Genomic DNA, 20832 nt, shown 5'->3' with positions numbered 1-20832 from the left:
TTGGTGTTTCTGATTGATTTGTGATACTATGATTAATTAATTTGAATCTAGTTTTCAAAAAGTCAAGAATCTAAATTTTTGGACTTTGTTTGACTAGTTTTTATTAATTTACAAAATCGGGTTGCAATCCTGATTGAAAAAGAAATTTTCTGAGCTGTGTTGTAAATTGTATAACTTGAGATTGAAAATAGATATGGGTGTTATTCCACTTCTGGAATGTTATAAATTGAATTATGAATCCAATCCAATTGGTCTTGCATCAAATAGACATATATGGAATTTTTAGCAAATATTTACATTCTGTTTTGCTGATAAGGTAGCTGTAGTGTATGAATTTTCATGATGTTTGTGAGAGTTGAAATATTACAAGAAAAATTTATGTTGTTCCTAATACATGAAAGTATCTGTGGGAATTATTTGGTAAATTATTTGCATGTTTTGACTGGTTAGAAAAATAGGTTTTGGTGACTTAAAACCTGCTCAAATTTATCTAGCATGCTATTTGGTAAAAATAGTTGTAGTTTGTACAATGATTGTTGTGTTATATTGGAATTTGACTTTATTGGTCAACTTGAAATTATTTGACTAAATGCTTGGTCTTACTTATGAGAAATGAAATTGGTAAAAGTGTAACTTAGTCATAGGGTTGCATGAAAAATGATTAACTGCAAATTACATGATCGATTGTTAGGTTGCGACTATGAATATCTTATTATTATTTTAAGTCTAGATAATTGGTCAAAAGCCACCAACGGGTCTTCGGTCAACATTTAGGGTCAACGGTCAATATTTTGGTCAACGGTCAATATTTTTAGTCAACGGTCAACAACATGGACCTTTTGGTCAAAAGTCAACGAAAGTCAAACTTTGGTCAAACTTTTAATAATCCGTGGGATTGTTTGGATACTAAGGATTCTAGGAATCGCTTAGAAATACTTATAGTACTTGTATGAATATCTATATTTTATAAGTCGTCAGTTAATACTAATTTTTATGCTTTTAATTCTAGTTCGTGACGTTCAATTGCTTCGATTTCATTTACGTACTTTCGGTTTTATTTCAAGTTTGTCTTCAACATCAAGGTGAGTTTCTCACACCCCCTTTTTACTCTTTTACTACTTTTGGGGGTAGCATATATATCCTATCCAAATTACAATTTCGTTTATTCATTATTTACAAACTACAATTCGCTACATGGACTTGTGTGTTTACTTGTTACTTGCTACAAATTACTTGCTCATGGATTACTTCAATTACTTCAATATATTATGATCATACGCCCCCCTTTGCGCTCAATACATTTGTTGTTATGAGTGGAAAAGGGCCTCATTATCCGAGTACGTTGGTGCACAATCCCAACAGGAAAGGACCTTACTTGCGCTTATCTGAGTACGCTGGTGCACAATCCCAGTTGGAAAGGACATTACTTGCTCATTTACACTTGTTCATGGAATTGTATGATTTTTATATACGTATATCAAAACTTGTGTGAACTCACCAACTATTCATTTAGTTGACTTTATTTTATATATATGTTACAGGTACAATTATTAGAGGATGAAACGGAGAATTCACTAGAACTTAGGTTATATTAATAAATGGACAAGTTGTTAATAGTTCTTGTATTTTCCTTGTATTTCTTGTTACAAACTTGTGTACTTGATGTTTAAATTAATTAATGATAATATTGTCACTTAATAGTGTCACATGGGTTTTGGGCAATCTGTACGTCACACTCGGGCGTATTCCGCTTTAGCTGGGGTGTTACACAACATCCATCATCAATAAAATACACACGCACACGAAAACATATAACCTACACACAAAAAAACATATAACGTACAAACAAAAATATCAACTTACACAAATACAATTTATTCATACATTAATTTCTCTTTATTCAAAACCAATTTCTTCATACTTAACATATCAATATCCATCAACACGTAGTTACATTGTGATGAATAATACAAAAAACTATCTTAAACATGTTTGCATTAAATTTCAATAAAAAATATACAACATACACAAAAACATATAACCTACACGTGTTCTAAGAATAAGAAAACATATAGCCTACATACGAAAAACATATAACCTACGCATGTGTAGGATATGTGTATCTTTGTTTAATTTATATAATTGTTGATGTCGAATTATATATGTAAGGTGTATGCTTTTTGTATGTTATACGTTTTTATTGCTCAAAACAAGTGTAGGTTATATGACTTTGTGTAGGTTGTATATTTATTGTTTACATTTATTGGACACATTTGTATGATATTTTTTATTATTATCTATGACAATAATTTTTATAGGCATACCAATTGAAATATATATATATATATATATATATATATATATATATATATATATATATATATATATATTGTGTTTTGATATTTAGTGTTAAAAAACACGTTAATATATGCTAATAAATTGAGTGAAAATTATTTTTTTAATATAAAGAAATAGTATTATATGAATAAATTGTATTTATGTTGAATAAAATGAAGAATGTGTAAATAAAAAAATAAAACTAAAGTAGTGTTTTTATCTTTTAATTATTATAGTTAATTAGTTAGATATATTATTAGAGAAATTTATTATGGTTATATTACTTGTATTAATTGGAGAGAGAGTGCATTTATTGTTGCATTTACATATTTTTTATTTATTTTTAAATATTTAAAACCTAAAATAAAACTAGTGGCTCATATTCACTTTTTTCATTTCTTGCAATAATTTGATTTCTTTCTTGAACTTAAGCATATATATATATATATATACATATAGGAGAGGGATATTTTGAGAACCATGTTGAGTTTTAAGAACTTAAGAACTCAATTCTAGGCCACACATTTAATTAAATGGATTGAAATATGTGGTTGAGATTAAATCTGATAAAAAAGTCAAAGTAGGAGAGAGAATAAATATGTAAGTGGTTACACTAACTTTTACGTCCGTTACACATGTGTAAAAAGTCGACTCGGTGCGTAAAAAATTCTGTAATTTTTTTCCGTGTATGTAACTTACATATATTACGCATGTGTAAAAAAAATTCAAAAAAAAATCGTTACACTGAGTTCTTTCGAGTTCTTAAAACTCAAAGGGGTTCTTAATTGAAATCTCCCCTATACACATATATATATATATATATATATATATATATATATATAAGAGTTCAAATATAAAACAATTGTTTTGTGAGAAGTGTGAGAAGACTTTAAAATAAAGTACACCGCCTAAATAGGACACTATACCATGTAAATATGAAACTACAACTTTTAGAAACTAACAATCTCAACCACTAGATCCTAGATCCCAGGGTCTACAACTATTCTTATGCTTCTCACAAAACTATTGTTTTTACGTTAACATTACCCTATACACACACACACACACACACATATACCGCGTTAACTGTTTTTGGGCCTAAACATCGATGGGCCTTGGGTCATCACCCTCTCTGCCCACCCATCTAGGCCGAGCCTGCTCTCAAGCTACCAAACTGTATGATTTGTTATTTAAGGCTTTTTATACGTTTGATTTGCATTTGCGGGTACGAGTCTCACCAAACCCGAATAAGTCTTAAATGAGTTATAATATCTCCTTTATTTGTGAAACTCTTTCATAATCAAACAACAATTTCTGCGGGTCATGGGTCTCACCAAACCCACATAGCCCTTAAACGAGTTATAACATCACATTTATTCGTGAAATAACCCCTTAATCATCAAACAATAATTTATGCGGGTCATCAGTCTCACCAAAGCCGGATAACTTTTAAACTATTATAACATCTCATTTATTTGTGAAACACTTTCATCCTCAAACCCTAATTTAATTTCCCTCGTCTACATATTCTCCATCGCCGGCCTATCCACTCCATCACTGTTAACTTTTGATTACCACTAACCATCGTCACATACATCAACCGCCCATTTTTCATAGGACAATATTTGTGTGTTCGTTTAAAAAAAGCAACATGTTCGCGTTTGTTTATGTTCGTTTGTTGAAAATATAAAAAATCTACACATCTCAATTGAAAAAGCCAAAACGTTAAAAAATATAGTGAACGTAACTAGGGTTGTTCAAAACCGGATATCCGAAATTTCGGATATCCGAACATTGCGGATAGTGAAAATCACTATCCGAATCCGAATCCGAAACTTCGGATATCCGAATCTCGGATATCTGAATATCCGAAAAAGAAAAAAAACATGTTTTAATTATAAAAACTATACATCCTAAGAAACTTTTAAATCCAACAAAGTTGAACCAAGTAGCCGGTGGTGGAGACTAGAGACGAGTGGACGGTGGCTAAGTCTGACGGTGGTGGAGGTTGGAGAGAGTCGAGACGAGTGAAAGGGACTGACGGTGGTGAAGACGAGGTACGACGGTGGTGGAGACAAGTGACCGATAGACTGATGGTGGTGGAGACGAGGTCCACGGTGGTGGAGATAGGTGACCAATGGACTGATGGTGGTGGAGAGGAGGTCCGATGGTGGTGGAGACAGGTGACCGACGGACTGATGGTGGTGGAGAGGAGGTCCGATTTGTTGATCTAGGGTTGAAGAAGATGAAGGCAGAAGAGGCGCTTGTTAGGTCCTGAGTTCTAATGTGTCATGTGTTAACAAATTTAGGGTTTTGTTATTATATGTGTTGTATAAAATAAAACTAAAAAATATTAAAATTAAAGTACGGATAGTTCGGATATCCGAACTATCCGAAAACTGATATCCGAATCCGAATCCGAATCCGAATTTTCGGATATACGGGATTCGGATATCCGGGATTCGGATATCTGAATTTTCGGATATCCGAAAATTCGGATACGGATAGTCGGATAATTCAGATACAGATTCGGATTCGGATTCGAATAGTTTTGAACACCCCTAAACGTAACAAACTATATATATATATATATATATATATATATATATATATATATATATATATATATATATATATATATATATATATATATATATTAAACCAAAACAAAACTACGTTGAAAAATGAAACAAATCATTAGAAAATACAAAATAGCAAAACTATTAAAAACAAAAACCAAATAAACTGATATAACACTGGGAATATGAAAGCGGAACATTAGCAAAAGATGACGGTCTATAGATTTAAGAACCCAACCTAGTTTTTCTATGGTCTTTTAACTTCTGTCAGATAAATCGTGAAGATTTATAGAAGATTATTCATCAAATGCATATGTAAGAAGAACTTATTTTTTTAATTACATATGTAACAAGATTAATTATCCCTTGACAGAGATCGTATATGCCAAGCGATTTACATGGGATTAGTCGATGATATACCATAAACCAAGATTACAAGATAAAGATTTTATAATACCACGCTTTCGTTGATATTTATGAATTAAGAAAGGTTGGCCGTGAATATTTTATATCTTAATATATCACTAAAAGTCGGCCAGAGCTTAGCTTCGTGCATGTGAGAAGATTTTTCTGGTTAAGACATTTTCATTATTTCATATATATATATATATATATAGTGGGACGGTACGTAAGGGGTAGATGGCATATCTGGATAACCCGTGAGACACTCCTCTTTGACGTGTTCTAGTCTAGTTAAGACGACTATGTGTGAAAGGTATGCCATACATCCCGGATCTTACAAATGTTGGTCATATGTTCGTAGATTCATGTTGCGAACCCTTCGTTAAGGGTTCGAAGGGCAGGTCTGACTTGTTTAAAGGCCATCCAATACTAAACATCTTTAATCATTTTCTGATAGAGCCAAGTTCGAGATTGGCTAATCTTCTTCTAAAATAAAAGAACAATAATTGTAATGAGACTTTTTGATCAAATTTTCATGTTCTCCATTAAAACCAAACATGCCTTTCATAGGCTTACAAGATAAGTAACTAATGCATGAAATAAGGAAGATGGAGTTAGTGGTATAACTACCCACTATTTCTAGGAATTCAAATAATTAAAATAAAGGACTTAAAACAACTTATGCAAATAAACATGGGAATGACCAGGAGAACATGGGTCTAATAGTGTGGTTCATGGGGGATCCGTATCAATACCCGCCCCATTAAAACGGGTCGTGTTCTAATGACCCACAAGTGGTGCAGCCAAAGCAGCCCATGGTGATTCTATTGGCGGTTCAAACAACAAGAACTGGGGTGTTTTGCAGCGATGACCAGGGTTAAACTTTTCGTAACAATGGAAACAAATGTCGGCGGCTTTCTTGGCTTACATTTCGGCTTGCGTTAGGCGCTTTAGGGCAGGGGAAACTGGTTGCACGATGTTTTGAGTGGAACTTGGTACCACTGTTGGAGCATTAACGATCCCAACATTAAGTTTGTCTTCAAGCAAAGAAGCAAGCACACATGCTTGTGGAAGGGTGGTAGGCTTAAGGATAGCCATTTTGGTTTGAATGTCATGTAAAAGGCCAGAAACGAAGCAATTTTTAATTTAGGCCCCTTGAGACAAACCGTTAACGCGATTGCTAATCCTCTCAAACTCGGTTTTGCATGCTTTCATAGTGGACGTTTGAAGGAGCTTAAAAAGAGTGGCTTCATGGTTCTCATATGTTACGGGCCGAAACAGAGTTCCAATATCACGAGAAAATTCCGGCTACGTTCCCAAAAATCGGTTGGCCGATAAGTGCTTACACCAACTAAGCGCCTCACCGATGAAGTAGATGATGGCAAGGGAGAGACGTTGGTTCATTGGAATGTTATAGTAGGTGAAGTAGTTGTCGGCTTGAAAGAGCCAATCTAACGGGTTAAACCCATCAAAGGTAGGAAGCAAAATTTTAGGAGGGCGAGGTTGGTTATTACTGGGCGGTGGCGGGGGGTGGCGAACGGTAACCGGGTGGTGGAGGAGGATTGTAGGACGAAGAACCGAATCCGGAAGAAGATGGTGCGTCCTTGTCCTTAACAAGGGCGGCTAGGAGCTTGTTAGAGATTTCTAATTGTTGGTTCATGGTAGCCTGTAGAGACACTAACTGAGCTTTGGCTTGAGCAGATGATTGGGCTGTAATTTGGGCATAAGTCGAAAGGAATTGATCGAACTTATCGAGGAGAGCTTGCAGAGGATCATCGGTTGATGTGGTTTCTTTGCTGGGAGGCATAATGAAGTCTCAATGAAAGCACCAAATGATAGAGCTAAGTTCGAGATTGGCTAATCTCCATCTAAAATAAAAGAACAATAATTGTAAAGAGACGTTTTGATCAAATTTTCATTTTCTCCATTAAAACCAAACATGCCTTTATAGGCTTACAAGATAAGTAACTAACGCATGAAATAAGGAAGATGGAGTTAGTGGTATAACTACCCACTATTTCTAGGAATTCAAATAACTAAAATAAAGGACTTAAAACAACTAACGCAAATAAACATGAGAATGACCAGAAGAACATGGGTCTAGTAGTGTGGTTCATGGGGGATCCGTATCATTTTCACTATGATGAATGGTAATATACATATAGGTTGACGTCTTTGAACTTCATGCATAGCTATCTCAATTTTTCAATTAAATGTTATGTTTCTATATTTTAGATTTTTGACAGAATCATTTGTACTTGTGACCTAATATTATGTTACGTCTAGGGTTACTTATAAAGATGCCATGCTCTTTATGAGTCAGCAATGTTCAGGTGAGTTATCTTTATAGTATTAAGATATTTAGCACCCACTCGTTATGACCTAATTTCCTTGGTGTGTGTGTGTGTTGGGTGGGGGGTGGGGGGTTCACATTCAACATATTCTATATTATACAAGTTGGCATATTACCCCCTTCCATGAACACAATGTTTGTCTGTTCTACTCTACTAACACCTTTACAAAATACATAAGTAAGCATACCCGTTTTGAAGAAAACTCTTGTATAAGATGAAATTGTCAAACGCACGTGATAATAACATGTAAACATGGCTTAATATTTTGCAAAATAAAGTTACAAAAGAAGACGGCAAATCACACAACGCTTAAAACACATAAATAAAAAAGAAAGAAAAAAAAATTGTGAATCGGTTGTCCAGTGTTGATGGTACCAACCATGGGTCGACCATGTGGCACTTTTTGTTATGTTTTCTCTTATAAATAGATGTCTTGTTCAACTTCTAACTTAACCCCTTTTATAGAAACATTTTCAAATACATGTCAAATAGATATTAAACTATTTCCTTTTATATTATTATATATTTATATCATTTAAGAAGATTAAATATCAATGATGAAGAAAGTTCAAGTGTAAAGACGAAGAAGAGTGTGAACTTCAAGTTTCTATAATTATTAACTATTGTATTTTATATTCACTATCTTTGTTAGTGATTTTTTTTTGTACTTGAGAGTTTGAGATAAGTAAACTATTTTGATATGTGGTAAATTTAAGTTGTGAGGAAACACTATCTTGATATATTGTGTTGTTAAGTTGTGAGCAAAACAATATGACACAGTGTGATATTGAGATGGGATAATCTCATTATCTTGACATAGTAAGATCTTGAAGAAGTGTAAAGACCACTATCTTGATATAATTTGTTGAAGAAAGTGATCACTACATTGGAATAGGGAAATTTTTGTACAAGGTGATTACGATCTTTGAATTAGAGAGACCATTAGCGTATTAGCGTTCTCAAGCACATTAGAGAGACGTTTTTAGTGGAGCAAACTCTCGATTGGAGAATTGAGGAGATGACGTAGACTGATTTTGTTAACAAACATTTGAACCTCTACAAATCGGTTGCGTATTATGACATTTGTCAATTTTTGAAACCGAAAACCCGACACGTTTATTTTTTAAATATTTTTTTATTTCTTTTATTATTCATTACTAAAAGGATGTATTATTATTATTATTTTATTTTATTTGGTCATTATTTGTTTAGTTCATTATGCAAGTAATTAATAGATTTAAACTTAGTTTGATCTAACTCAATTAATTGATTTAACTCGAGGGGTTAGTTTACAAATATTTTAAAACCTTCTCTTCCCTCCTCTCCCCAATCCCATCGGCAACAGTCCTCTTCTCGTTTGATCCAAAATTTTACTGGGGATCGTGGAATTAGTCGTCTCTACATGTCAACTAATCAATTATGCGTTCAATCATTGTTTAATCATGGAATTTGACAGCTAATTGACAATGTTATTCATTAAATGAACCACGGTCTAAACGATCTTCAAATTCCTATAAATACCCGACCATAATTCAATTAACTTAACTCTCACACTCCTCACATCAACGCTAAGCAGTGCCTCTTATCAATTTGATCATCACACTTCTCACATCAACACCAAAACTTTGCCCTAACCAACCCAAACCTAACACCAACCCAAGATACCCAAAGTCAACCTAACAAAAAGCTCTACACGGGAACACATTCTTTGCTTAACACATATAAGTTTTACCACCCTACTACTACACAGTGCCGAAAATGCTTCAACTGTGGTTGCTTCAGCCACTTGATCAACTGTTGTCGAGAACCTATTCAAACTTATCACAACCCATCCTTCCCACAACCCGTTATTCAACCATTTAACCAATCATAGGCCCTACCATATGCTCTCTCATTCCCAACCATGCGAGCCTGCTATCATTATGGTGACCCAAGCCACCTTCGCTACACACATCCAAAACTCGTTTATTAAATCCAAACCTACCCAAATCCAACCAACCAATTTCATGTTTACCAAGCTCAAACCTCCCAAACTCAAACTCAAGTCGATTAAGTCTTAGCCAACCAAGCTCAACCTATACAAGCCCAACCCATCCAAGCTATCCAAACCCAACCAAACCAATGTAATCAAACTCGAGAAAATCATGCCAATCAGGTTATGCATGGACGTGTATACTACATCAACGCAATGAGTTTCAGGTAAAAAGTCATGGCACCACCTCACACTATTCCTTATACCCAAGACCCACCCAACCTTCGAGAAGACGAGCGCCGTGAGCAAATTTTCCTTGCATTTATTTTGCATTGTTTTTTGTAAAGCCCTAATCCCGGGTGCCCTACTTTGGTGTTGGCTTTACTCATACTTAAAACTTCAATCATATATTACAAAACATGAAATACTTGTCTTAAGAAAATTCTAACTTGTCTTAAACATAACATAAAACACAATAACATTTCTTCTCAAGATGCCAGCCTCTTCAGTCCAATGCCATGTGTCTCCCTCAAGATAGCTCTTTAACATATTTGCCTGCGTGCATACAAAAAATCAGTTAAGCTGAGTGAGTTCTAGTTAATCAGGCAACATACATTACATTCTCATACTTTCATATACGTATTCAAAGATACATATTACATACTTAACATGTATACCTTTATTTCTTTCTTACATACATACATGCATTCATACTTTATACTTTCATTCTTTCATACTTTCATACTCATTTTGTTTCATTCTTTCACACTTTCTTGTTTTAACTTACTTAGTATGTACATAACTATCTCTACGTATTAAAGAGTCTTTTGCCCTCTAACCTCGCATATATTATTAGGGTCTGATCCCTATATTCGCAGATATTATTAGGGTTTGTTCCCTTCTTAATCATACAACCATACAATCCATACAACCATACATACACTTCTTCATATTCATAAATATATATAAATTCATATATTGGTATGCATATACTCATAAATCTTATATATTCACAACATTCCTATAGCATTCATATATTATTCCTATAACATTCATATAGAAGGAACACACATTGGTCCTATTTCTTTCGGAATTGATTGTAACACCTCTCTTCAGCCGGGCATGACTAAGTGTTTAATAGATATAGGTGTTAAATAACCACTCTCTATTTAAGTCTTACTACCTAGGCTAATAACAACTTTAATTTTATTATTGGATTAATGCTAGAATCGAATTGAGTATTCTCATGAATCGAGTCGAATATCACAAACGAATCGAGTCAAATATTACAAACAAAATGAGTAGAATATTACAAAGGAATCGAGTCAATTATCACAAACGAATCGAGTCGAATATTTCAAACGAATCGAGTCGAATATTACAAACGAATCGAGTCGAATATTACAAATGAATCAAGTCGAATATTTCAAATGAATCGAGTCAAATTTTCAAATGAATCGACTCAAGTTTTCTTCCAATCGAATCAAATTGAGTTCTAACGGATCAAATCAAGTTTTCTTCCAATCGAATCGAATCGAGTTTCAACGGATCGAATCAAGTTTGTAACTGATCGAATCGTATTCCCAATACGATTTAATAGGGTTTGATTTTCTTGATTCAATCGTTTCTTTCAACCAAGATTGCTACTTTTTCGTTCCTCATAACCCTTTCTACCGTCGTATGAAGTTCTGTGTCATACCGACTCCATTTACGCATCTTTTCACGATTCTAACCTTAACCGTGTTAACCCGAACTGAGCAAACTTGCCCATTTACTAACAAATTCATTAATTGATCAATAATCGTGACCCGAGCTATCATCCTACCAAGTTTCATGCGAATATGTACATGAAAAGTAATCCTTTTAATAAAAACGTACCTCCGAGGTTTATTTTCTAAATCACTCAAACAGCCCAAAACCAAATCAAACAAACTCCGATTTATGTGACTCAAGCGGCCACGGAACCGTATCGCCATGATCTATGAACCCGTCAGCTCTCCGTCGCCAGAAATCGCCGCTACAGTCGCAGGAAAACTCAAACAGTCATAAAAAAAATCCATTTTTCACTGTTACAGTTTCCTTGACAAAAATCGGACTTCTCGACCTCTAATCAAAAATCTGATAAGTGGAAATCTTCGTTTACGTGTCATGAAAACTCTGTTAAAATTTGAAACAGATCCGACGATTAGATCTTCAGGAATCATCGGGTCTTTGTGGGTTGCTCTCTCAAAAACGGGAATTTTGGGTTTGAATGAGGTTGGAGGCCAAGATGGTTATGAAATGAGATGGTGGCTACTCTTACATGGTAGGGGCAGGGTTTCATGTTTAAATTTTCATCTAATGACACTTAACCCCCTCATACTTTAGATAATTACATTTATCTTATATAATTTAATTAAAACCGATTCATTTAAATACCAAATGAAACTTGGGATGTTACAAGTCTATCCACCTTATAAGAGGTTTTGTCCTCGAAACCTACTTAGTCCTTGTAAAAGGAATGCTTCCGGTATTCCCATCCTTTCTTAAAGCGTCTTAGCTTCCTAGCTTACCAGTCTATCCTTTGTCTCACAATCATCGAGTGATGCTCATGAGTTTTAGCTGTCTTAAGTAGCTTGTCCATGAAGTTCTTGATGATAAATTTACTTATATAGACTTAACAAGCCTACATCATTTCTTTAAGAATGCTTTTTATTTCTTGTCCTTCAAACAAAAATATTGCACTTATCATCACCACCCTTAGCACCGAATGACTCTTCTGTCAAATTACATCTTTTAACAAATATACTGATTTGCAATACGTTCAAAACATATTAATTCCATAAATGAAAACCTTTCTAGTTTATCCTTAAGAATTACTTATTTAAATCCATTTGTCTATTCCTTAAGATAGAACACCTATTGTAATTCTTGAGCACAATCGTGACATAACTTGATGGAGAACTTCTTAAATCACCATTTAATCCTCCTATCATTTTTAGTTCCTTACTAACATATAGGGCTCATGAGTTGTAGTTGTTCAAGGTAGCTTGATCATGAAGTACATGCTGATACATCTTCCTTTTCTTTACTAATCAAGTCTCGTCTGGTCCTCTGAATCCATTATTGCATGCTGCTGCATATCAGGTTGCCTGATATATCATAACTATTTATCTTAACCAACTTTCTTTTCGAGCATGTCCTAACCTTTATATGGACATTTATAACACTATTCTATCGTTAACGTTTTATATGACTTCCCTCTTAGGATCACATGATTGTCACTCACAAAACTAATCACTCGTGTTAAGACTCATTTCAAATAAACATAAGTCTAAACCATCTCTACACCTTCCTTGCATGTCTTTCCATCTTCTGTCCTTGGATTCTGGCATCCTCTTGCGTTGTAACTGTCGGCTCCACATTCGTAACAATAGTGGTTGTTCTTATATTTGTAGGCAAAGTATCATGTCCTCCCACAGTTGTCACATACTATGAACTCATCTTCACTTGACTTTTACTTAAAGGTTTCACTTTCATCAGTATATGCCTTCATTGTAACTAGAGTCTTTCCTTTGTAAATCTCGATGTAAACCGAGTATCTCTGTCTGACACAATTAACACGCAACTCCATGCTTTATCACATCCTTTCTAGTGAACATCTTAGCTCACATACTATGATGAGATAGCTTCTCGCATTGATATAAAGTGAGCACTTTTTTTTCCGAAATTGTCCATAATCACCCGGATGGTTTCATGATTCTTAGTTGTACAAGGTAGCTTTATAAAATCCATAGTGATGTATTCCCATTTCAATTATGGAATTTCTAAAAGTTGTATCCTTCCATATGGTTTCCAGTGTTTAGCTTTGACTTCAACAAGTCAAACACTTACTTACATATTCTACTACCTCGTTCTTTATACCCGGCCATTCAGTAATCTTTTTTCAAGTCTTGATACATCTTGGTGGATCCCGAATGAATCGAGTATCTAGACTAATGAGCTTCATCCATTATTGGGCCTCGAGGATCTCCATGGCGTGGGATCCACATACGACCAGATCTGGATTTCATATCATAAGTATTATCTTACGGCGTAGTGCGTCAGCAACCACATTAGCCTCAACAGGATAATACTTGATTTCACAATCATAATCCCTTATCAACCTCATCCATCTTCTCTACCTCATATTCAGTCCTTTTTACTTGAAGGGATACTTAAAACTATTATGATCTGTATAGATGGTACACTTGAAAACTTAGCATATAGTTTCTCTTTCTTCCACGTCTCCAACACTTCTCTCAAGTGTTTAGCATGGTCGGACTTATTCCTTGAATATTTCAAGATTATCATCAATAAAGACAATGTCAGATTTGACCAACATCAGATGACATACCCTATTCATCATAACCATAAATGTTGCTGAAACATTCGTCAATCTAAACGACATCACGAGAATTCTTAGGATCCATATCCCGTCCGAAATCTTGTCTTAGGGATGTCCGTCTGATGTGCTAAAAGTAGTCAAATAATTATTAACTAAAATTATACTAATCTAGACACTAAGTAATACTCTAGACTCTTAAACTTAACTTAAACTACTAACCGGCAAGTGTACCAGTCGACTCTAGTATAGCTAAGTAAGTCCGGAAATCAAACCCACGAGACTCTTTAAATTACGAAACTAGAAAATTAGACTCGACTAAAAGACACGATTATTTAATAATATTGTTTACGGGTGGGGGGGGGGGGAGGGGTTAAACTAAATAATAATAAACTATAAACTAAACCCTAATTTAATTAAAAAATAATAAAGCATCATGATTACTTAAACCTAATTAATTATTATATTAATAAACTTAACCCTAATTAATTAAAATATAAAAAACTATTAAAAACACTTAGATTAATTCAGATGATGGAAACAACTACCAAGGCTAGAATCCCCTAAGTTACGGCAATCAATTAATTGGAAACTTGAGTTATAGAACTCGGATCATAAGATAAACCCTCGACAGAAAACCCGAACAGGACCCTTGACCTTCAAGAAGACACCCAGGGATTTCTAACAAGTTTAAGACTCACCCGTTTTAAATATTAAACTTCCTTACGGTTATTTAATTATATATGTCTAAGTATCTTTATAACGAAACCCTATCTTACAGCACGAAAATCAAAGATAGTTAAGTAGACTTAATTGACTTAATAAACTAAGTTGACAATCAAACCTAGACGGACTCCTTACGAAGAACTAAATCTAGTAATCCTGACCAACAAAGATATATTAATAACCTATCATCTTACAGTTTTCTAGGCTAGCAACGCACTTTTATTTATTTAATCAGTTTTATTGTTTCTATGATTTTAATGCATATTAATCATAAACTAGTCAAAAACACACAGTAAATGACCTAACAAAACCCTATCCTATGAAACAATCAACAAGCCTAATGTGAAACAATAAATCCAAATAAATAAAACTAAGTAATCATACGCATCAATTAACTCAAACTCAACAATTTACTTAAAGCATAAAATCCATAACGAAAGAAATCCCAATCAAAATCAAACTGAACAAAGGTTCATCACGGCCTAGGTAGTTTATTAAGTTTAGCCTAAAATCGGGTAATGTAAATCAAACAAAATAAATAAAACCGAAAACATGGTGAAAATATAAGAAACAGAGAATCAAAGATGGTAAAACCCGTAATCTTCACTGGCGAACGTCTAACTCTTCACCGGCTGTTCTCGTGCCTTCAAAACCTCCACGGAACTCGAATAATAGCTCTCGCAAACTCTAATTTCGTCTGGTGGCAGCAAGTTATGTTCAGGTTAAGGTTAAGGATGTTTATATACTGAAAACAGAGTCCAACACTTAACGAAAACGAACAAAAAATAACACCTGATGGCCGTAGGCGCTGCGCGGCCATGAAGTGCTCCCATGGTCCCGCGGCGCGGCGCATGGAATGGGTAGGCCGGTCAGACCGGCCTGGTCTGACCGGTTTTTCTTTCGGTTCATTCCTGACGCGTTCTGAATCCTTGTTTAGGCTCGTTTTGACTCGTTTTTCTCCCTTTTCAATCACGATCAACTCCTGGAACATACGAAACATAAAAGTGTTATTAGTATACAAATCTCGACTAAAAACGAACATAAACTATTAAAATATTAAATAAAATATACACGGGAAACATAAATGTTTAGCGTTATATCAAATATCCCCACACTTATTCTTTTTTCGTCCCTGAAAAAGTCTAATGCAGTTGGATCAGAATCGGAAAATACAGTCTTAAAAACATATAGGTTAATTTAAAATTCAGATAAACGCAAAAACCGCGATCACCGATATTGTTGTCCACTTAAACCAATTCCTTAATCTTTACCGGGATAAATAAGATCTGAAAATAATATTACTCAGTGGTTTACACAATTAAGACCCGCTTATTTTCAGCTTTTACCAGACCAGACCACCCCAACTTGACTTAAACCTCAAAATTAGCAGATTTAAAACTTTTGTTGCTCTATTTTTTTCATGAATAGTTAAGACGATAAAGGGTATTGTTTATCCACCTAAGCTTAAGCATCAAAGTCTACCAAGCAGCCATTAGATACGATTACGGTACAATTAATTAATAGCTAATGTTCCCCACAACATGACATACCCCCGTTATCAAGCAATACCCTGAACCATCACCATATGTGAGCATGCAAAGTTTCATCTGTAGGGTTTACATGTATCGTGTCCGTTGTGGTCCATTTCTTAATGGTAATGAGACGCGAGCAAGGGGACCCCACATGGCTAACAGCGTGGATGATCAAGTCAGTAGAGTATTTGTACTCTTTGTACGTAGTGATCATGTTATTGACTTATGTGGCAGAAAACTGCAGGCCTGCTCTTTTTAAACTTTATTTAAATATCCACAACCCCACTTAGAAATTGTAAATACCCAGATGAATAGACTGCATACAGACCCATGGTCTCCGGACCTGAGGCATCCCATCAATACAAGAATTAAGGTTATAAAACCATACGCCAATGGAGTGTAAAACACTAAAACTAAGCAGTTTAGGATTTATATCACCGGCTACACGACATACTCTAACGCTAAACCTACCCAAGCATCATATGATAACGCATTCAAATATAAAATTCATAATATTTATTACATTTTCATATTTCATACCGATAATTGAGGCTTGAGTATGGCTCGACCTTTCATTACTTATCTTCCATGGACAAAACGCTTTACCCACAAAAGATTTCCGTTTTACCCATTTTATCAAATTGCCCTTTCATTATCAAGGCTGAGCCTACCAACACATCCCAAGTTAAGTGCATTTTCTTTTATATTATCTCATATTGTTAATAGTTTGAAAACCCAATTTCCGATAAATATCATCATCTCCAACTTTAACGCAAAAAACTAAATTCAAGGGACATTTTCTTAAAAACTTTTTCAATTGTTTTAAATCAAACTAAAACCAAAATTAGAATTAGTTTAATTACTTGTGTCTCATCCCCACACTTGCATTGTCCTCAATGCAGGCACGGGAAACATGACCCGAAAATAAAATAAAAAACAAAACTAAAAATTATAAAAATAAAAGCAAAAACTTAAAAAAATAAAAAAAACATAAAAATAAAAACATAAAAACGAAGTACAATGGAAACGACTTAGCTGGTAATATGCGAGACTGTCAATGTGCCAGTCTATTTCCATGGGTGCTCTCCTTACCGACCGCTCACCATGATTTAGCAACTCGTTCTCTCTTTCTGAACGGACACGGTCACTCCTCTCGACAACCATAAGTAACATCAAACACAATATCTAGAAAATAAAGGTTACTTATAAGTCTTAAACGGTCACCAAACTCCAACCCTCCAAACCCAACCAAATAGTCTAGAATAATATCAGTACAAACCAAATAAAAATAAAAACATCATAAAAAGAAAAATAAAACATCCTAAAAGATACGAACTCCCAAAGCTGGTGCCTCGTCCCCACACTCAGTCTTCGTCCTCTTCCTCCTCCTCTGAACTCTGCTCATACGTTCCATACGGCTCTGCATTATCAAACTCTGGATTACCCGGTCTCTAAAGCGGTGCCCTATAACCATAACCCGAACCACCCGGGGGCACTCGAACCACTCGGACCCGCAACATCCGGCTATCGAAGATAATTAGGCAAACCAATTCTTAACCCAGTTATCAAATGCCTCAACGTGTCATCTTGCCTCTGCTGATTTTCGCTCATAATCCGCCTCAAATCATCACACTACTCAGTCATATATCCCCTCACCTGGTCAAACCCGGACTCCATCCGGTCATACAACGACTCCATAGTAATCGTCTCGGGGTGAGGCTCTCTAACCGGAAACTGAATACCCGGTCTCTCAGATCTGTGTAACGGCCTCTGATGTCGTGTGGGCAAACCGGCTCTCATCTCTGCGGCAGCCTAGGTATCTGGCGGTGGATGAACTTGTGGACCCAGGTTAATGTCTTCTTATGCTAACAGGTCACTAGCCTTCAAAATCCCCGCCTTCCTTAAATCATTTACTCCAACAAACTCTCTCGCGGGCCCCTTTCTCTTGTACTCTAGTTTAAACTTCAGAAACACACCCAAATTTCTAGCAATAACTTTGATTTATGGGCCCATGTCAATCTTTGACTTTTGCTTTGTTCCACCTCGTCTCTTACGATGAAAGACAATGCCAAAATACTAGCACAATTAACCAGCACTTTTTCCACCATTGCCAACAAACAAAATATATCCAACTAATTCACCTTATTATCACCCGAACCCCGTCCAATAAGTGTGTTTACCAAAATCCGATAAATATAACGAAGCACCGGGTCTCGAATATCAGAACTCATCATACTATCCGAAAACGGACAAATTGCAATTTTATTCCAAAATCTAGCCAATTGAACCTTAGAAAAACTTACCGGTTTATCTGTCGTTAAAGCACCCCGTATACTCGTCCTAAACTCGGCAATTGAACCTCCGCAATCGAGTAAAAACCACTCGCTACCCCAAACTCCAATATAGTCATCTCATATGTCTTTCGACCAAGAGCAAACGAAACCGCATCCGGTTGATCAAAATTACCATCCTTGTATTGAAAAGTGCTTAGAAACTCCAACGTCAATTCATGGTATTGCAGCTCTTGAAGACACAACATCGCCTTAAACTTTGGACCCAACAGCTCCTCCACACGCTCTCTTTGACTAATAGTATCCAACAAATTCCAATCGATAGTCTTGAAAGTGAGAAGATCCGAATTAGCAAGATTATCCATTCGAATATATTCCGGTGTATCTTCCTCAAATTGAAGTAACGAACTATCGCGAAGATATTGACTTTTTCTTCTCGTCTCAACCGGCTTATCTTGATATTCAACATCACGAGTTTTCGGCTTAACCGGAATAACCTCGGTCGGCCCGTCTCATGGCCGCGGATCCGGACCTCTTTTTCGCTTTCCCGCTTCTTTCGACATCCTATAACACAATTAGTCAAGCAAAAAACAATGATAGTAAGTAAATAAACAGATAAAAATAAAATATATATATATTTTTAATTTTTGGATTTTATTTTATTTATATTAAAAATTTAAAATAAATAAAGTTTGGAAATCCAGGTTAAAAATTATTTAAAACTAACTCATTCGAATGGAAATTGAATACGAACGAGCGATTTTATTTTCAAATAAAGCTAACGGAAACCCAAAATATAAACACTAAATTAGTTTTCAAAACCCGAAACATTCAAACCGAACTCAATGTATATTATCTCCTCTCGACACTTTAATTGTTCCAAATAAGTCTAAGTGCCAACAACCCGAACATTGAGTCGAAAACGAGCGGAAAACCAAACTTTGGCTAAACATATATTGTATTAAAAATGTTTTCTGTCTCGTTTTTAACCATTAAAAACATTATGTTCAACATCCTAAAACCAAACCCCAACACTAGATACACTCGGTTAAACTCAAACCGTAACCGCGAAAACAATATTTCAAAAATGTCAAACCCAACCAACCGCACCCAACAAACTGAAACAATCTACCAAACCATACCGACCTGCACTTGAAAACCAACTCTTACACTAGCTTCTAACTAAACCTGATAACTAAGTAACCAAAACAAAGTAAAAACTAACACTAAGAATACATAAAAATTACAAGAATACATGAAATCATACCTTTGAGAGATGTAAAACAAGGATGAAAGTTGCAAAACGATGAGAATCTAAGTGTGTGCAAGTGAGAAGGTTGATGAAGATTGGTTAAAATTAACGATGGGTTATGATAATGTGATGATAGTATGTTGATTTTAAGGTTTATTTTGGTGAAAAATGGTGAAAAAATGGTGGAATTGGTGAAGAATGGGATTAGGGTTCGTAGGTTTTGGGTGAGGGAGAAAGGGGGTTTTGAAAATTTGTGAAAATATGTATAATATGGTGCAAAAATTAAAAATAAATCTGGATATGGTGTTTGCGGCCGTGCCGCGCGGCCTTGGTGCTTCATGGGGTCGCGATACGCGGCGCCCTATGGCCGGCCACATTCTCCTCCGCATCGCGCGGCTGTTTCCAGGTACCCCCGTCGCGTGGAGTGACGGGTGCTTTTAACATAAAGTTTCGAAAGTTTGCAGCCCTTTTGCCTTAGAAAAATTTCCAGAAAATTACCAAGTCTTTGTTTTGCCCATTTTATGTCATTTTTACGTGTGAAACTTACCTGACATCTCTTGAATTCTCGTCAAATACTTTCTCCATGATAGCTATGATTCCTTGAAACGACTCGACGACGCAACAAAACTACAAAAACTAGTGTTAGTGACTCAAAGAAAAATAAAATAAAATGAAGCAAATTGTACAAACTCTACACTTGAGTTTTCACTCAAGAACACATTTGATGATTTAATTCGATGGATCGAGGGGAGTTTCCTCCACCTCGATTGAATCCTCCGATCCTCCAAGCTAATGCTTTAAACTTTGACCATTCACTTTCCATGAAGTTCCATTTTCCGGATTCTCTAGCTCAACCTTATCATACGGGAACACTTCTTTCACCAAATACGGTCCCGTCCACTTTGATCTCAATTTTCCTGCAAATAACTTCAAACGAGAGTTAAATAATAATACTTTATCACCTTTCTTGAAGTCTTTACCTTCCTTCAAACGTCGACCGTGCAACACTTTCGTCTTTTCCTTG

General features: G+C 35.3%; 1 protein-coding gene across 1 annotated transcript in view; it reads right to left on the bottom strand.

The window, feature by feature from the left end:
- The window catches only part of LOC143593525 (zinc finger CCCH domain-containing protein 39-like), a 41633-nt gene extending 23568 nt beyond the window's left edge, over positions 1 to 18065 (bottom strand). Inside the window, exons 1-2 of the mRNA XM_077073133.1 lie at positions 17922 to 18065; positions 17369 to 17450 (exon numbers count right to left, since the gene is read on the bottom strand). Coding sequence (XP_076929248.1) covers positions 17369 to 17450; positions 17922 to 18065 — 226 coding nt within the window. The remainder of the gene's footprint in view (positions 1 to 17368; positions 17451 to 17921) is intronic.
- Between the last annotated feature and the right edge of the window lie 2767 nt (positions 18066 to 20832).

Source organism: Bidens hawaiensis, unplaced genomic scaffold (assembly GCF_021521415.1).
Source record: "Bidens hawaiensis isolate Kalapana, Puna unplaced genomic scaffold, B.hawaiensis_p1.1 tig00042292_1, whole genome shotgun sequence".
In the NCBI taxonomy this organism is placed as follows: domain Eukaryota; kingdom Viridiplantae; phylum Streptophyta; class Magnoliopsida; order Asterales; family Asteraceae; genus Bidens; species Bidens hawaiensis.
Note: the sequence above shows the minus strand (reverse complement) of the source record. Positions and strands in the feature narration are given on the sequence as shown.